The 19079-nt window shown below is 43.5% G+C and overlaps 1 protein-coding gene across 1 annotated transcript in view; it reads left to right on the forward strand.

Annotated features, from left to right (window-relative positions):
- Positions 1–19045, forward strand: part of LOC128361503 (solute carrier family 22 member 23) — a 30731-nt gene extending 11686 nt beyond the window's left edge. Inside the window, exons 4-10 of the mRNA XM_053321992.1 lie at positions 13989–14175; positions 14515–14642; positions 15493–15595; positions 15782–16008; positions 17867–17899; positions 18001–18124; positions 18625–19045. Coding sequence (XP_053177967.1) covers positions 13989–14175; positions 14515–14642; positions 15493–15595; positions 15782–16008; positions 17867–17899; positions 18001–18124; positions 18625–19045 — 1223 coding nt within the window. The remainder of the gene's footprint in view (positions 1–13988; positions 14176–14514; positions 14643–15492; positions 15596–15781; positions 16009–17866; positions 17900–18000; positions 18125–18624) is intronic.
- Positions 19046–19079: the final 34 nt, after the last annotated feature.

Raw genomic sequence — 19079 nt, forward strand, 5'->3', positions numbered from 1 at the left:
ACCGGATCTCCATGCATGTGAATTGGACCACAGATAATAGTCATAGTTTGTGGTGTCTGCCCTTTAACTCGTCAGAGAGATGTGAACGTAACAGTCGAGTGATATTTAGTCTCATAGTGAGTGAGTTTGAGGAAGATAATAATTAATGCTTCCCTCATTATAAATAACAATATGTGTAGCCTAGTAGATAATGAAAAGAGCAAATGGCAAAATAATGAGCATATTTGCATTAATAAATTAAAAAATGACCAAAATAGTAAAAGAAAATGTGCTGTTATAGTCAACAACCATGCTAGAGGCTCTGTGAGGCTGCTTTGAGCCAAATGTTAACGCCAGCATGCTAACATGATGTTAAGCTTAGTTTAGGGTGTTAGCATGATAAAACTGACTAATTAGCACTTGATGCAAAATACAAGTGATAGGAATGCCATTAGTTTTGCAGGTATTTGCTCATTAAAACAAAGACATTTGATGATATGATGTTGCTGGAGGTAAAATTAAGGGATCACCAAATTCATCCTCCGAGCATGAATGTTGGAACCAAATTTGAAGACTATGTTGGTGGTTTTTTTTGAGACATTTCACTTAAAAAGGCAAATGTTAAACTTGTGGAAGCAATAGAAAAAAAATTAGGTGATCACCAAAGTCAAGATTTATCATCTGGGAACCATTAATGTCTTTATAATAGTTTAGTTTTAAGTGCCAAAGTTAAAATCTTGACTATATCTTATAATCGTGGTTATAAATGAAAATTCAGGGGATCATCAAAGTCATTAGATATCCTCTGAACACTATATAAAAATTCATGATCCTATGATTGGCAAGAGTTTACATTCAAAACCAAAAATGTCAACCTCATGAAGGCGCTCAAAGAAAAGTAACACATCAATAGGATTCATACTCTGGAGTCCATCCAATCTTTGTTAAGATATTTGAGTCTGGACCAAATTAGTGGACCAACCAAACAAACAGAAAGTCATTAGCATCTCTAGAGCTGTTACCATGGCGATAAAGACTATATAAAAAGCTTCTACCAAGCTGACAAAAACACTCTGACTACTAATAATGAGTTTAATTTGAATTCTGACTAAACAGAATAAATTATGTTAGCCACCTGAAAATGACTGTGTAAGACTGCGGAGTTGGTTTTTTGTGTGTGTGTCAAAAGCCCCCGTTCTATTAGCATCTAATTACCCTGAAAGACACGAGGCATTCATGTCTGTTTACCCAGGCGCTACGCTGTTGTTTAACGCCTGTATGATCTGTATTTAAATCTCAGGTCAGCCGAGAGAGAAAGGCATGTCTGGGCGTGTGTGTGTGTGTGTGTGTGTGTGTGTGTGTGTGTGTGTGTAATCGGCATAACAGATCAGAAAGCTATATTGCAAAAGCAGTGCAGAATATTATTAACGCTGATATCAAACAACAGTGTAATAAAATGCATTAACCTTCCTGTCGTCCTCCCGGGTCAAATTGACCCCGTCTGTTTTGACTGTTCCTTCCTTCCTTCCTTCCCTCTTCCTTCCTTCCTTCCTTCCCTTCCTTCTTTCCTCCGTCCTTCCTTTCCTTCCTTCGTTCCTTTCCTTCCCTCCTTCCTTCCTTCTTCCTCCCTCCTTTCCTTCTTTCATTTCCCCCCTCCTTTCCTTCCTTCATTTCCCCCCTCCTTTCCTTCTTCCTTCCTTCCTTCTTCCTCCCTTTCTTCCTTCCTCCATTCTTTCCTTCCTTCTTCCTCCCTTCCTTCCTTCCTCCCTTGCTCTCTCATTTCTTTCCTTCCTTCCTTCCTTCCTTCCTTCTTACTTCCTCCCTCGTTTCCTTCCTTGTTCCTCCCTTCCTTCCTACTTTCCTTCCTTCTTCGTCCTTTCCTTCCTCCCTTCTTCCTTCCTTGACTCGAGGACAACAGGAGAGTTAAATAACAATAACTTTCAAATCAGCTCATGAGCCTCATGAGAAAAGTTGTTTATAATATATGCAAAGGAAATAAAATGTACAGCTGTAATACTTTTATAGCTGTCATCACTCAGAAACATTTACTACTAGAGCTTGTTTCTCTAACTCGATGACAACAGTTGACAGATTTTTGCAGCTAATACCTCTCGCTGGCTTTTCTCCTTCCATAGACGGAGCAGTTTCCGAGGATAAGAGAGATGGATGAACTCAGAATACATATGATTTTTTTTTCAAAGGAACTCTCTCTTTCTCTCACTCTCCCTCTCTCTCCCCCTCTCTCTTTCTCCCTCCCTCTCTCTCTCACTCTCTCTCTCTGTCTCTCTCCCTCTCTCTTTCCCTCTCACCCCCTCTCTCTCTCTTACTCTCTCTCTCTCTCCCTGTATCTCTCTCTCTCTCCCTCTCTTGCTCTCACTCTCCCTCTCTCTCTCTCCCTCCCTCTCTCACTCTCACTCTACCTCTCTCTCTCACTCTCCCTCTCTCTCCCTCTCTCTCTCACGCTCCCTCTCTCTCTCTCTCCCTGTATCTCTCTCTCTCTTACCCCCCCTCTCTCTCCCTCTCTCACTCTCTCCCTCTATCTCTCTCTCTCTGATCCTGTCTTCATTTCTCTTTTATGACAAAGTGAGCACAGTGGGGCCTGTTTCAATGGTCCATGCTGTGTCTGTGTCCACTCAATCTGTACATTGTCAACATCTTCCTCAGTTACAATCTTGAAGCACTCTGCCTCTTCTGTTTAGGGGCTCAAATAGGATTCATATTTACTCTGTTGTGACTCGGTGGTTTTATTCCAATATTTGATAAATGTCCTTGTTGTTTTGAGATGATTTATTTTGGAGGCAGATTGTTTGGTGTCTGTCCTGAAGCCCTGGTGTGTGTGGGCAGAGATTCAAGTCCAGCTGGCAGAAGGGACTCTTTGTTCAACTCTTCATTTCCCCCCTTTTCATATTACTGTCACTCAGTTTGCCAGACACACAAAAATGGGAAGCAATTTTTCTATATTTCACTTGTTTGTGTGTTAAGCGTTGACAGTGATCGGGATAAATAACTGTGTGTGTGTGTGTGTGTGTGTGTGTGTGTGTGTGTGTGTGTGTTGTGTTGAGTTTTTGCTTTCTGTGTGAGAGAACAGATTGCACGCATGCACTTTGAAGTGCAACAGAAAAGGTGTTTGTATGTGGTGTTTGTGTGGAGACTGTGTGTGTGAAGTGTGGTGTGTTTATGTGTGTGTGTGTGTGTGTGGTGTTTGTGTGGTGTTTGTGTGGAGTGTGTGTGTGTGTGTGGTGTTTGTGTGGTGTTTGTGTGGAGTGTGTGTGTGAGAGAGGTGTGGATGCATACAGTAGGTGGAACAGTCGGCTCGCTGCCACAGTATGACTCTCTTTGAAGTGAACTCTCACTGTGATGGCAGATAATAGACGCTTCCATCCCATTAACAGTGAAAAAACATGTAGAATAACAGCACACGGTGCATCAGGAAGACATTTGAAGTTTCCTATAAACACATCCTCAAAGGCTCAATAGCAAAAAAACACCATGAGCTGCAACTTTATTATCCCAAACTAAAACAACGCAGATGGAGAGTGGACACTAAATATTAAATTAGCCTTTACTGTACTTTGTTTTTGCCAATAAACTCAGTGCAGCTGATTCGTTTTTGGACTGTGATATATTAGTTTGCTTGTGTCGTCTCTGCGATCGAAGCTCTGATTTTTTAGCTTTAATTTGAGGTTGCTCACATACATGACAGATGAAGAGTGTAGGAAGTGTGGCCCTTTTTATATTCAGTCACTCAAATTAGGAAGCCAAATGTATAAATGGGCAAAAAAAGAAGCTCTAGAGGGAAATTCAAGTTTATCACAAATTTTATTTATATAGATTTGGCTTTAATTCCTGCAGGCGATGATAATACTGTAGTACGTTGATTTCTGAGTTCTGTGGAAATAGATATCAACACTAGAGACAAGCAGATTAACCCTTCTGTTGTCCTCGAGTCAAGGAAGGAAGAAAGGGAGGGAGGAAGGGAGAAAGGAAGGAAGGATGGAAGGGAGAAAGAAGGAATGAAGGGAGAAAGGAGGAAGGAAGGATGGAAGGGAGAAAGAAGGAAGGAAAGGAGGAAGGAAGGCAGGAAGAAGGAAGGAAGGATGGAAGGGAGGAAGAAGGAAAGCAAGGAGGAAGGAAGGCAGGAGGAAGGAAGGGTGGAAGGGAGAAAGGAGGAAGGAAGGAATGATGGAGGACAGAAAGAAGGAAGGAAAGGAGAAAGGAAGGCAGGAGGAAGGAAGGGTGGATGGAAGGGAGAAAGAAGGAAGGAAAGGAGGAAGGAAGGTAGGAGGAAGGATGGGTGGAAGGGAGAAAGGAGGAAGGAAAGGAGGAAGGAAGGTAGGAGGAAGGATGGGTGGAAGGGAGAAAGGAGGAAGGAAAGGAGAAAGGAGGAAGGAAGGGAGAAAGGAAGGATGGAAGGGAGGAAGAAAGAAGGAAAGGAGGAAGGAAGGGAGAAAGGAGGAAGAAGGAAGGAAAGGAGGGAGGAAGGAAGGAAGGGAGAAAGGAGGAAGGAAGGAAAAAAGGAAGGGAGAAAAGGAGAGAGGAAGAAGGAAGGAAAGGAGGGAAGTAAGATGGAAGGATGGAGGGATGGAAGGGAGGAAGGAAGGAAGGAAGGAAGGAAGGAAGGAAGGAAGGAAGGAAGGAGGACATACTCTAATTGCAATGAGGGATTATTACCAAGAGTTTTGATGTGCTCACTTTTGGTTGTATCTCTAAACTCAGCGGTTCTGCTTGTTTACAACCTGCCTGATTGTGATTGTGTGTCTGCCAGTGTGTTTCTCTGGACCTCGTGTTCTTGAACGTCACTCCATTTCTCAATAATTACTATACAATGTTATCATTACCAGCAGAAGTGATGGCCAAAACCACAAATTAAAGGCCTAATTTGTGTCTAATTGGTATTCCTCTAGTGAAAAAATGTGTTTTTATTTATTCAGTTGGATGTTGGAGAGTCACTGTGCAGAATAATGCCATGTGCACATATATTTGCATATTCATAGATGTGAAGATGGATTTTTCCATGACGGAGAAGGAGGTCATGTTACAGATTTTTTTAACTGAATATTTTTTGTGAGGAAAAAAACAACAACATGTCAGACACAATTTATAGCTTTTTAGCAGAGTATTTTTTTATGTCTTCAAAAGATGTCTGGAGGAGATCTTAAATATTTAGTGTTGCAGTAAATGTGTGAAGTATTTTCCCTGGTGACGCTCTGCCAGACCTAGACTGCAGCCAGCTTCACTCTCATGCTTGTTTTAGGATTTATTTATTTATTTTTTTTTTGCCTTCAGCAGGTGAAACATATGATCAGATGGATTGTGGTCATGTGACTAATGTGGTCAGTTTGACCTCCTAAACACTGTTTGGTTGTCATGGTTGCCTTATCTTGTTGCATTGTGAAAAATAATTGGGGTACTGTGTGTAAAAATGACATCATAATGACATTGTAAACATCTTTAACCCTTGTGTCGTCCTCCCGGGTCAAATTGACCCCATCTCTTTTGACTGTTCCTTACTCCTTTCCTTCTTTCCTTCCTTCCTTTCTTCCTCCCTTCCTTCTCTCCTAAATTCGTTCATCTTTTCGTCCTTCCTTCCTTCCTTCCTTCCTCCCTCTCTCCCTCCCTCCTAACTCCTTTCCTTCCCTCCTTCCTTCCTCCCTTCCTTCTCTCCTTACTTCCTCTTTTCCTCCTTCCTCCTGTCCTTCCTTCTGTCCTTCCTTCTGTCCTTCCTTGACCTGAGGACAACAGGAAGGTTAAATTAAGGTTGAAGGTCAGCACTTTAATCCCAAAGTCATGCATCATTTCAAGAAATAAAAACAAGAAGAAAAAAGATGCTGAAACACAACAGAGAAATAATTACCGTTACATCTGTTTGGCAGTTGAGTGCTAAATATGCAGCAGCAGGAAGTGAATATCAATGAGAAACACAAAAACATGCATGTGCTGTATTATGGATGATTATACAGTATATGTGCACGTATGTGATTGTGGTTGCGGTGCTCCATCTGGATACTTGTGTATGATTCACTGTCTGTGCTGCCTTTTCTTTTCCCCTCCTTCCTTTCACCCTCTGCTACTGTAAAAGCAACGCTGAATTTCTATTTCTGAATGCAGCAGCAGCAGCAGCAGCTCCTCTCTGGCCCTTTCAATTTTCACTCCACGCTTCCCTCGACTCTCCTATGCCCAATTCATCCCCCTCTTTCTCCCCCTCTCTTTCTCTCTCTCTCTCACTACTATTTTATTACTAACAGCACTCACATACTGACTTGCTCATTTTCTCGAGGCTCATTTTGAAATCTCTCATCGTTCTGTTATCTTGCTGCAGCACGCATAATAAACTCCACTGGAGCTGCCAGCAGAAGCTTTAGTTTGTTCTGCTAATGTAAATGTGTTAATGTTAGTGTGTGTGTCTGTGTGTGTGTGTGTGTGTGTGTGTGTGCATATTTAGTTGTTGCAGCACTTCTGCACAGGTTTAGTAGTTTGTAATTTAGCACCTTCCTCAGGGCCATCCTGTGGGAGCTGTAAGGATGGATGGTTTTTATATTGTTTTTCTTTTCATTTCAGGACATTATCATCTCAGCATGTAAGCATTAAAGCCGTCCATTACCCAGCGGACAATGCTTAGTGTTCTCTTAGTGTTTATACAAGTATTTTTTAAGATTTAACCCTCCTGTTGTCCTCGAGTCAAGGAAGGAAAGGAGGAAGAAGGAAGGAAAGGAGGGAGGGAGGAAGGAAGGAAAGAAGGAAGGTAGGGAGGAAGGAAAGGAAGGAAGGTAGAAGGGAGGGAGGAAAGAAGGAAGGAAAGGAAGGAAGGTAGGAGGGAGGGAGGAAAGAAGGAAGGATGGAGGGATGGAGGGAGAAAGGGAGAAAGGAAAAGAGGAAGGGAGGAAGGAAGGAAAGAAAGGAGGAAAGGAAAGAAGGAAGTTAGGAGAGAGGAAGGATAGAAGGAAGGAAGAGAGGAAGGAAAGGAAGGAAGGTAGGAGGGAGGGAGGAAGGAAGGAAGGTGGGAGGAAGGAAGGAAGGAAAGAAGGAAGGAAGGTGGGAGGGAGGAAGGAAAGAAGGAAGGGAGTAAAGAAAGTTAGAAGTAGGGAGGAAGGAAGTAAGGACAGACGGAAGGAAGGGAGGAAAGAAGGAACAGTCATAACAGACGGGGTCAATTTGACCCGAGAGGACGACAGGAAGGTTAAAGTGCTGAATGATGAACTTTTTTAATCAATCTTCTCAGCTAAAGGCGGTTTTGTAAAGTTTATAACGTGCTTCTTAATTGAGGACAGCGTGACTGCAGTCAGCTTGAGTTCACAGCCGTTACTCTAGATTTTAATTGCAGCCCAGAGTCAGCTTGCAGCAGCAATAAAACCTCCATCAGAACATCCATAAAAAACATTTCAAACCACACCTGCAGCATTATTATGTCCCCACTGTCGGGAGGCTCAGGATATCCCCAACAAATGCTGTTTCACCAAAAAAATCATTATGTTACTTCCTGTGGAGCGTCGGAGCTCTGAGGTACGATAAAGTGACAGAAGCTGAGTTGTAGTTTAGAAACAGAGTCAGTCTTAAAGCTTCTTTAACCCTTCTGTTGTCCTCGAGTCAAGGAAGGAAGGGAGGAAGAAGGAAGGAAGGATGGAAAGGAAGGACGGATGGAAAGGAGGAAGAAGGAAGGAAGGAGGGAAGGATATGTCCTTGTCTCCTTCTCTACCTCCTTTCCTTCTCTACCTTGTTTCCTTCTCTACCTCCTTTACTTCTCTACCTCCTTCTCTACCTCCTTCTCTCCCTCCTTCTTTACTTCACTACCTCCTTCTCTCCTTCTCTACCTTCTTCTCTCCTTCTCTACCTCCTTCTCTCCTTCTCTCCCTCCTTCTTTACATCACTACCTCCTTCTCTCCTTCTCTACCTCCTTCTCTACATCCTTCTCTCCTTCTCTAAGTCCTACTCTCCTTCTCTACGTCCTTCTCTCCTTCTCTATCTCATCCTTTCCTTCTCTACGTCCTTCTCTCCTTCTCTACCTATCCCCTTTACTTCTCTACCTCCTTCTCTACCTCCTCCTTTCCTTCTCTACCTCCTTTCCTTCTCTACGTCCTCCTCTCTGTTTTTTTTTTTTTTTTTTTTGTGTGTTATGAAACTGGGTCAACATTGGAATCCATTGTCCTGCACATGCTGTGAATCCCAGCTGACTACAGCTGCTGTTGCAAACTACAAACTTTTCAAAGCCACCTCTTAAACCTACAGGGGGGGGGGGGGGGGGGGGGGTTGAGTATCTGGCCCTCAAAAGATAGAGATATGTTTATTTATTTATTTATTGGAGCATCTCTTTAATCATGAGGTTGGCATGGACCCAAAGGGATTAGGGCTGCAGTCGCTTCTCCAACAGTGAGACAGAGGTTAACATCTTTGCCTATTCCTCTCTTCCTCTGCTCCTTAGAGACTGTTAGGTAAAGACAGAGACATGCAGTTTATGTGTGTGTGTGTGTGTGTGTGTGTGTGTGTGTGTGTGTGTGTGTGTGTGTGTGTGTGTGTGTGTGTGTGTGTGAGCATCCGTGTGTGTGTGTGTGTGTATGTGTGTGTGCTATGAGCTATGGGGGGATGACAACTGCTGACTCAGCTGCGGAAAACGTACTGTCACGCTGTGCCCTTGTCAAACCTTTTATTCTGTCCATTTCCCATCACTGCTTTTCTAACAAGTCATCCACCTACAGCTGCGACAAGGATTATTAAGGTCAGGCGCTGTGATATAAAGCAGAAAAAGCAGCATATCCTCATATTTTAGAGTCTGGAACAAGGTATTTTGGGGGTATTTTGTATCTATAAATTACATAATGGATTACTTAATCATCATAATTGGTGGTAATGAATTGGAAGGGAGGAAGGAAGGAAGGAGGGAGGGAAGAAGGAAGGAGGGGAGGAAGGAAAGGAAGGATGGAAGGGAGGAAAGAAGGAAGGAGGGGAGGAAGGAAAGGAAGGGAGGAAGGAAGGGAGGAAGGAAGGAAGGAGGGAGGGGAGGAAAGAAGGATGGAAGGGAGGAAAGAAGGAAGGAGGGGAGGAAGGAAAGGAAGGAAGGACAGAAGGAAGGAAGAAAGGGGGAGGGAGGAAGGAAAGAAGGAAGGGAGGAAAGAGAGAGGAAGGAAAGAAAGAGAGAAGGAGGGAGGAAGGAAGGAACAGTCAAAACAGACAGGGTTAATGTGACCCGGGAGGACGACAGGAAGGTTAAGTACATTTAGTGAGGAGCGATTAACACAATTTAAAAAAAATTAGCGCATTATGCTCGGCCCTTAATCTCATCACATTAACGCTGACAGGCAGCCCTAATATTTATATGATACATATTATATATTTATATATATGTTCTGTCTGAAATGTGGCACCAGTGATTTTTTTACTTTTGTACTAAAGTGCATTTCAGGGCCTGTACTTTCTTACTTTTTCTTTAGCAAAGGAGTTGAATCAGTCCTTCTACTTTTACCAGAGTCTTATCTGTGAGGACTTCTGCCATCTCTGAAATCTGCTAGCTCTCTCTCTATCCATCTACATCATACACACCAACACAGACGGTGGTTTTGACTCTCCACTCATGCTGTTAGAAAGCCAATTGTCTCCCTACTCTGCTCTCATGCCCCAGGCAAGGTTAGCAAGGGAGCAGCAGACAACAGAGAGAGTGTGTGAATGGTGGTGCTGTCAGCCATTTGTCATCAAAGCTCAGTATGGTCATTAGATCAGCTGCTTTTTGTTGTCCTCTCTTTGTTTTTAAGTCTCCCTTTCTTCCATTCTTAGCTTTTTGTTTCTGCAACTGTTCACTTTTCAGATGTAAAGACAGTGGAGAAGCTGCTGCTTGGTGAAAGGAGGGAGGAAAGGAGGGAGGGAGAGGGAGAGAGAGGGGGGGTAAAGGAGGAGGGTGGGTAGAGGTGGGGGATGGGGGCTTTACAGAGGGTGAGAGAGCCACTTCAGTCCGGATGAGCAAGAGGGGAGAGTGGGCAGGAGGGGGGGAGAGAGAGAGGGAGGGGGTGGGGGGGGGTTGAGGGATGCGGTAGGATCAGCCTGTGGTGGGGGGGTCGGACAGAGAGGGGAAGGGGGGGGGGGGTGGAGTGAGATAATCAGCACAAGGAGAACCATTCTCCCACTCAGCTGGAACAAAAGGTCCTTGCCAGCATGTTTGTGTGTGTGTGTGTGTGTGTGTGTGTGTGTCTCTGTGTGTGTGTGTGTGTGTGTGTGTGTGTGTGTGTGTGTGTGTGTGTGTGTTTGTGTGTGCTGTTATCCCAGTAGAGTCGGCAGGATCACACACACCTCCCCAGAGAGTTGGGGAGTGGTTTTTGTTTTTCGAGGTTGATTTAGGGATGCATTGCCTTTGCCAAGGTACAGTTGATTTCTGTAGCCTGTGTGTGTGTGTGTGTGTGTGTGTGTGTGTGTGTGTGTGTGTATGTGTATGTGTGTGTGTGTCAGTTTGTGTGCCTGTGTGAGAGTGTGTGTCCTGCTCAGTCTGATCCATCCATATTGACTTTTGTGGACAGAGGTACCACAGAGGTAGAACGCTGTGTTATTTGTTAGAGCAGACACAGAGTGACAGCAGCAGAGGAAAGAGCACATTTACATAAGTCCTCTGCAGTTTTATGCAACATACGCCACATACATCTTATATCATCACTTTCTTCTCCACCTATTGTTACATATTATTATTATAGTGTTTCAGTTTTCACATGGGTCAGTGACAAATAAAGGTTGGCAAGATGAGCAATTCAAAAATATCTTCAAAAATAGTTTTAAAAGCAGCATCAGGTTTGTTAAAGGTTTGTTGGTTTTATATCAGTTGAAATGACATCTGCACCATTTTTAACCAAAAGTAAGACTGAATGCTCCTGAAAATGTCAAATGGTGTAACCACAAAAGAATGATAAATATTAAATATTTGATCCACCTACAGTGTATTTAAGTGGACTTATACTGATACTGATCCTTCCTTCCTTCCTTCCTTCTTTCCTTTCTTCCTTCCTTCCTTCCTTCTGTCCTTCCCTCCTTCCTTCCTTCCTTCCTTCCTTCCTTCCTTCCTTCCTACCTTCCTACCTTCCTCCCTTCCTTCCTTTCCTCCCTCCCTCCTTCCTTCCGTCCTTCTTTCGGTCCCTCCCTCCTTTCCTTCCTTTTTTCTCCCTTCCTTCCTTGATTCGAGGACAACAAGAGGGTTAATTTAAATAAATGTAAATGTGTCCTGATCTCCATGGTTACCCAGATTAAATGTAACATTTAGAACAATAGTATTCCATTAGCTTTATTTAATATAAAAGTTATAATGTAAGATCATGCCAAACTAGTTGATATGGTGTTAGGAAGGAAGGAAGGACGGAAGGAAGGATGGATGTAAGATCATGCCAAACTAGTTGATATGGTGTTTTATTGACTATTTACTGTTTTTAAGCAAGTTGAATTATTTGGTACAAAGTTTTTATGGTTACACCACTTAGACATTTTTACCATAATCCTCTAATATATTCTCTCAAAATGGATTAAAAGCAGAAATTTGATGCTGGGTCCACAAAGGATAGTTAAACCTTACTATGTTGCTCCACTGTGTTCACCAGCTAGTTGCTAACGTTGTCAGTCTGTTGTTTGGTGCTGGGAAGGTAATGAACGGACAATTTATCTGAGCCTTTTTTTGGCTGGAAACAGCAGCTCGAAACAGCTGAGACAGGGTTGGAAAGCTTTACGGACTGGAAAACCACTACAGTGAGCTAAAAGAGAAGAACTGCTGAGATCTGTATTCATTCTCTGGGGGTTTAGTCAAGCGACCCCTTTCCCATTAGACTCAGTCATTTGATCCATCGTTTTTAAGGAAATACTGATAAGTGCAGCTTTGTGTTGTGTTCGAGTCAAGGAAGGAAGGGAGGAAGAAGGAAGAAAAGGAGGGAGGGAGGGAGGAAGGAGGGAAGGAAGGGAGTAAAGGAAAGAAGGAAGGAAGGGAGTAAAGGAAAGAAGGCAGGGAGGAAGGAAGGAAGGAGAGAGAGAGGAAGGAACGACAGAAGGAAGAAAGGGGGATGGAGGAAGGAAGGAAGGAAGGAAGGAAGGGAGGAAAGGAAGGAAGGAAGGGAGGAAGGAAGGATGGAGGAAAGAAGTAAGTAAGGAAGGAAGGTAGGAGGGAGGGAGGAAGGAAGGAAAGAAGGACAGAGGAAAGAAGGAAGGGATGAAGGAAGGATGGAGGAAAGAAGTAAGGAAGGAGAGAGGATGGACAGATGGAAGGGAGGAAGGCAGGAAGGAAAGAAGGAACAGTCAAAACAGACGGGTCAATTTGACCCGGGAGGACGACATGAAGGTTAACCCTCCTGTCGTCCTCACAGGTCAAATTGACCCCATCTCTTTTGACGGTTCCTTCTTTCCTTCCTTCCTTCCTTCCTCTTTCTTTAATTGTTCCTTTGTTCTTCCCCTCCTTCCATACTTCTTTCCTCACTTCCTTCCTTCCTTCCTCCCTCCTTACTCCTTTTCTTCCTTCCTTCCTTCCTTCCTTCCTTCCTTCCTTCCTCCCTTCCTTCCTTCCTCCCTTCCTTCCTCCCTTCCTTCCTTGACCTGAGGACAACAGGAGGGTTAATAGGGATTACTACAGAGATTTTGGGTGTGCTAACTTTGATTTAGCCTCCACATTAAATGCTTTCTATAATCTAAACTGTTAAAACCTGTAAACAAACCACTGTTTCATGTTTCTTGTTGGACTTCCATATCCAAGCGATGCTACCATAACTGATAAAAAAAATAATGGCGGGAAACTGTAATATAAACCTGACTCATCCTTTATATAATGCTACTTTCACTGGAGTATTTTTCCAATGTGGTATCTCTTTTCTTTTACTTCTGGATGACAAACAGACAGACAGACAAACTCTCTTTTTCTCCTTTGAATCTCGTAGTGAAGCTACAGAGAGAGACAGACAGGCAAGTTCAGGATTATGGGGTCAATGTAATTTCCTTCATCTGTTTTGGCTCCTTTAGGAAAGGTTTGTGGGGGATTAACTCTAAAAAAACTGAACATCTGAGACTGCAGAGAAGACAGTCTCCAGTAATACCTTTAATGTTTTTCTCCTCAGCCTCACTGTCTCACGCTCTAACTAAATCATTTCCTACTCTTTCTCTCTCATCTTGCTGTAAATCTCTGTTTTTCTCTCATTCCCTCTTCCTTTCCTCCTCGTGTTTCTCTCTGTCTCTCTCTCTCTATCTCTCTCTCTCTCTCCCTTTCTAGTCTTTATTATCATTCGTTCGGTGATTCCACTGATGAATGGAGGGACTTTTCCATGTCCTTCAGAGGGAAAAGTAATTGGTATTCTACCCCTCTCTCCCTACTTTCCCTCTCTCTCTCTCTCTCTCTCTCTCTCTCTCTCTCTCTCTCTCTCTCTCCTCTTCACTCTCTCATTTCCACAATAAGAAGTAACAGTACATGAGTCCAGGTTTGCAAGTACACCCTTTCCCTCCCTCCCTCCCTCCCTCCCTCCCTCCCTCCCTCCTCCCTCCTCCTCCTCCTCCTCTTTCTCATCCTCATCCACCCACAATGGTCACCTTCAAAAAGACCTTGCCATATGGGCCAAGCCATCTGGACTGTACCATCTTACAGGCAGTAGGGGAGGGGATGGGAACCCAGTCAGGGGTGGAGTGTGTGGGTGGTGGGAATTTACAGCAAAACACTCACAGAGCAGCTGAACCCTCTTAAGAGGTTGGACGTGTTGTTCATCTTAAGTTTATAAAGAGGCCTGGTGTTAAACTAGTGCGTTCTCAAGGGGGAAGGATAGTAATAGGAGTCCACAATAATTTGGACAGGAAATTCAATACTGGCTCCACCATTTACCAAGCACATATCACACCCTCGCAGGCCATTAAGGCTGCTGCTGAGTTTATGATGGCAGTCACATCCACAAACATATGCACATACATACAAGCTTATGCATTATTTACGGTGTCTCCGCTGGCTGCACCAACACCACAAGAGTCTATTTTACTGTTAAATTAAGTGTTCCTTTCTCTTTCTGCTCCTCTCTGTGTCTTTATTTTAGGGATCGAGCTTTGTTTGCCAGGCTGGCGTTTCTCCATGACCATGGTGGCCAGCTTTTTGATGGTGGGCGGGCAGCTACTGATGCCAGGGGTGGCCGCACTGTGCCGCAGTTGGCCGGACCGGGATGACTGGCAGGTCCTGCAGATTGTCATAATCAGCCCCTTCGTTCTGATGCTGCCCTACGTTTGGTGAGTCCCGCCCTCTGAGGAAACCCACTGCAGGAGGGGTGATGGAGTGAGGTGGTGGTGGGAGGGGTGCGGATTCTTCTTGCATTGAGCCAGGCGATGGCTTGTACAGTACACACTGCGCTACACATTATGCTTCGGCTAACAAACAATACTCTCTTTCTCTTATTGTCTTTTCTTCTTTCCCCCATTCTTTCTGTCCGTTTCTTCTTCTTGCTTTCACAACAAATTCTGTTCTCATCCTTTGTGTGCTCTCTCCATGTCCTTCCCATCTCTCTCTCTCTGTCTCTCTCTGTCTCTCTCTCTCTCTCTCTCTCTCTCTCTCTCTCTCTCTCTGTGCAGGATTTTTCCCGAGTCGTTGCGCTGGTTGCTGGCCACCCAGCACTACAGGCGGTCCAAAGCCATGATGCTGCACATAGCCAAAAAGAACCAGGTTGACATGACAACCGAGCCCAGTGGAGTTCTTGCAGGTGAGAAATATTTCCCACAGCGACAACAAACCCGAATCCATTGTGAGCTACAAATGTTACACTTTCTGTTGCTTTATTCACTTCATTATGCAAAATTATTTTAATTCTTCATATGTTGTGGCTGCTTCTTGCTACGTGATGAAATGAACACGCAACAAACACACAGATAGGAACTCACATACTCGACAAGACTCGAGGTCGTGCCTTTTTGATGTGTGCAAACATGTTTGACTTTTCAAGCGGCATCTCCCAGCTGTTCATATGATGAAATGCGTCTGCAACCACACATACACACATGTGCCCTTATAGAAAGATCATAAGTAATTTCTCACTGGAAGATCAATAAAGTCAGACGTCTGTCCTGGGCCCTTAATCTGTCACTTATTTTGATGTCTTCATACATCATGTTTCTTCCAATAAACACTCCAAAACCCAAAGATAGTCTATTAACAATGATAAGTTAATCCTCACACTTGACATTTTTAGCCCTTTTCCTTGATAAATGACTTACAGGATGAATTAATTATAGCAATAGCTGATGATTAAATGTCCAGTTATCGTCCCAGTCCTTAAAGAATTGCCATGCAGGTGATTTTCTTCACTTACACCTCTCCACTCTCTGCCATCTCTTCCTCCCCTGATTAGTGTTTGATTCATTGTTTCAGCCTGTCCCAGTGGCCAAGCAGACAGATAGATGATGAGAGTGGGTCTAGAAAGTGAAGTCCTATATCTATCTAAAGGCCCTGCAACACATTAGCTTCTCTGAGTTAAAGCTCCCTTAGCAGCCCGGTCTCTCATTACCTTCTGCAAGGAAAGGTCTTAAAGGTGTGCGTTTCATGTTTCCTACCAGAGCTGGAGCAGGAGCTGCACAAGAAGCCCCAGAGGACGTGTATTGTCAAGATGATGAGCACCAGGAACCTGTGGAAAAACATTGTGGTGCTGTGTGTCAACTCGTAAGTGTGTTTGAGTCTTTGTCTGTGGCTTGTACGGTTTCTTTGCTAATCAAAGCAGACATCCGTTGTGTTGAGAGAACATGAATTGAACATGAGGCTCGTCTCTCGTCCCCCCCTTGTGGCAGATGCATGTCTCAGTCGCCACATAAATGTCCTTATTGTTATTGTTTATGTGTCTTTGTGCAGGCTGACAGGTTATGGGATCCACCACTGCTTCGCCCGCAGTATGATGGACCCCGAGGCCCAGCCCACCGCTTTGTGCCACGCTGACTATTACACTATGGCTGGGATCGCCGTGGCAACCTGCTTAGCTCTTTGCCCCATGGTGGGGTTGATGGGTCGGCGCGGAGGGCTGCTCACCTTCATGATCATAACGGCCCTGGCGTCTCTGCTACAGCTGGGTTTGCTCAACTGTGAGTAATCACCGAGAAGTAAATTAGACAGTGAACTGTTTGATAAGTCTTAAATCTTACTGATACACCTGTCAAACTTTTGGATTGTAGCTCAGTTTACAGTGATAAAGTCCATGATTCATCAATTAAAATTAGTCATAATTTGTGGTCTTTGATGTCAGACTGACGCAAAACAAAAAACAGGCTTCTCCTTTTTTAGTCAGCCCTTCTTGATCTTGTCTCAAGGCTTCTGGTAGATGTCATCAGCTGGTAGCGGCCAGATAATAAACATTAATTCTGTGAGTTGGTTAGAAAATAAATCTCAAGCCACCTTTTTGATGTTTTTGGCTGACTCGTTAGAAAATGAAAACCCTATGAAGATATGTACTGGATAGCTACAAATATGATATTATGCTTAGTCAGTAATGCAGTACTGATGCAAAAAAAAAAAAAAAACTGAGGCAAGTTGCAGATGAAAAGTCAGCATCTTCCTCAGCTGCTGACCTATGTAGAAGTCGTGGAAATAAAAGAGCAGTAATCATTCTTGTTTTGCAGTGTAAAGCTAGATGCTGCTAGTATAATAATGTGGCATTATAAGGAAATGGGCCTGATATTAGATGTTATTTATTGCTAACTTCAAAGAAAAAGACACTTAACTAAGCTACAATAATGTGAAAATAATGATTTAAAGGGGACCGATTATGCTTTTTCTTATTTCCAGTCATATATACAATGTTGAAAATGTCTGATGTTAATATTAAACATGGGAAAAGTGTCAAATAATTAATTAAACATGAGTAAAAAGTCATCCCTGTGACAAAAAGCACCGCCTTTAAACAACTCTGAACCTTCAGTTTCCAACTTTTTTTTCTACCTTCAGCCCAAGATGATGTCAGCTAGTGACAGATTTCTTTATATAGTCATCTGCTCCCCTCTGTTACCATTATGGCATTTTGCCGAGCCATGACTCGACTCGAGCTGGCATGCAGTGAGTGTTTTTCCATTACACAGCATGAGGAAAGTAAAATAAGTAGTTTACCTGTTGGAGGTGTGCTTGGTCATCTGTAGCTCTTCATCAAACATCTTCATCACTATGGCTGTTTCTGCTTGTACTATTCCTTCTCCTGAACTGAGAGGCTGCAAAAAAAGCCAGTATAACATAAGTAAGGAGGTTTTTTGAATTGGGAATCATGCAAATCTACTCTAGTTGAGTGTCAGATGGAAAATACAGAACTGGATATGAGCATAATAGATCCCCTGAAAGCATTTGCTAATATTTCCGAATAGTGTGTATGTACTGTATAATGTTTGATTGCTACTGAAGATAACAAGCTACTTAGCGAGGCATGGTAACGTTAGCAGCTTACATGCAGACAAACTTTGTTAAATTCATTCCTTGCACTTCTTCTTCTTGTGCTTTCTGACAGACCTCTCATGCCAAGTCAGTTAGGGTTGTTAAGCTATAATTGGACAACTGCTGTTGGAGGAGAGGTTTAACAAAGGTTCAGTGGAGAAAATCAACGGATTAAAGAAAGGGAAAAAAAAGTTGTGTAATACTATCTTGGATGTATAAAACAGGAAACTGAAATTAATCTGCAAACTGAGTTGTACTTTCAGACATTGTGCACTGTTCTCTGTGTCATTAGAGCAGCACAGACAGTAGTTCAACTCTCAGACTAATAGGAGCCTTCTCTCATTTCCCTGTTTTTGACCTACATCTGCAGTTTGTGGTCATTATTTCAGGCTTCACTGGAGAACCCTTCAGAGTTCTCCTGAAGGCTGTTCTGCCTGTTCGTGTCAGCACTGAGCAGCCTGTTGTTCTTACTGATGTCATGTTTTTCTTCTCTTTTCTTCTCCAATGCTCACTAATGGAATCCAGTAATTGGGAAGTACAGCCTTCGCCATGACATAGGTACAGCTACCTCTACGATGTCTTTGGGTATTTTTCAGATTAGATACAAACTAAAGGATGTTATTTGGTTACTTACATGTTCTTGTCATCTTCTTCGATAGTTCTGCGAGACTCTCTGAACAGGAAGTTCTCGGTGGCCTTCTCCATCATCGGCATGTTCTCGTCTCACGCAGTCAGCACCCTCAGCATATTCTTCTGTGCTGAAATCACTCCGACGGTCATCAGGTGAGCCTTGGTGATCATAACCACACATTGAGACACTTATAGGAGCCTCCTGACTTACTTTTTGTCACACATATACAGTCTATACAGGTGCTGATGAAGCAGAATGCCATGGATTTGCTAGTTACGGCTTCTGAAATTAGAAAATTTGTGGCTTTTATTTGTCTTATATATTTATAAAAATATATTCAGGTTTTATATTGTTGGTTAAGCTAATCAAGCTATTTATGTCAGCTCTGGCTCTATGGAGTTAAAAACAACACTTTTCTAGACTAAAAGATTAGTCAAGATTGTAATCACAATATTAATTGATAATGACAACTGTTTGATGGAGCTGTAGTATATAATACACTTTTAAATTTTGCATCACAGCTCAAGTTCTCAAGTTGCCCTCTGGCGCCATCGTGTGGTTAAATAGTACTACTGCTGTTGTTAGTTTAATTCATGTCAGACTGACTTAATAATGGATCCGCTGTGCTCCATCTTTCTCTCTCTTTGTGCAGGGGTGGAGGTCTGGGTCTGGTCCTGGCGAGTGCCGGCTTCGGTATGCTCACTGCACCAATCATGGAGCTCCACAACCAGAAGGGCTACTTCTTGCATCATGTGATCTTCGCCTGCTGCACCCTGCTGTGCATCATCTGCCTGCTGCTGCTGCCTGAGCCCCGGGGCCAGCCGCTGCCGGAGAGCCTGGCTGACGGAGAGACCTTCACCCGTCAGACCCTGCTCCATCCTGGAGAGCAGCATCTTCTTCTTGCCAAGACTGACAGGGACTACTCTCGTGTCCACGACACACCACTACACCTCTCAGCCACCGGGGGAGCAACAGTGGCAGCAGCCACCGCTCTGGCAGCGGTACCTGCCTCATACTCCCTGGCGACTGGTGGGGAGGTGATTGGCAACTGTGCCATAGCCAATGGAGTATGAGCATTATAGCAGTCTACTACTGTGCTATTAGTTG

This window comes from Scomber japonicus, chromosome 7 (genome assembly GCF_027409825.1).
Source record: "Scomber japonicus isolate fScoJap1 chromosome 7, fScoJap1.pri, whole genome shotgun sequence".
Lineage (NCBI taxonomy): Eukaryota > Metazoa > Chordata > Actinopteri > Scombriformes > Scombridae > Scomber > Scomber japonicus.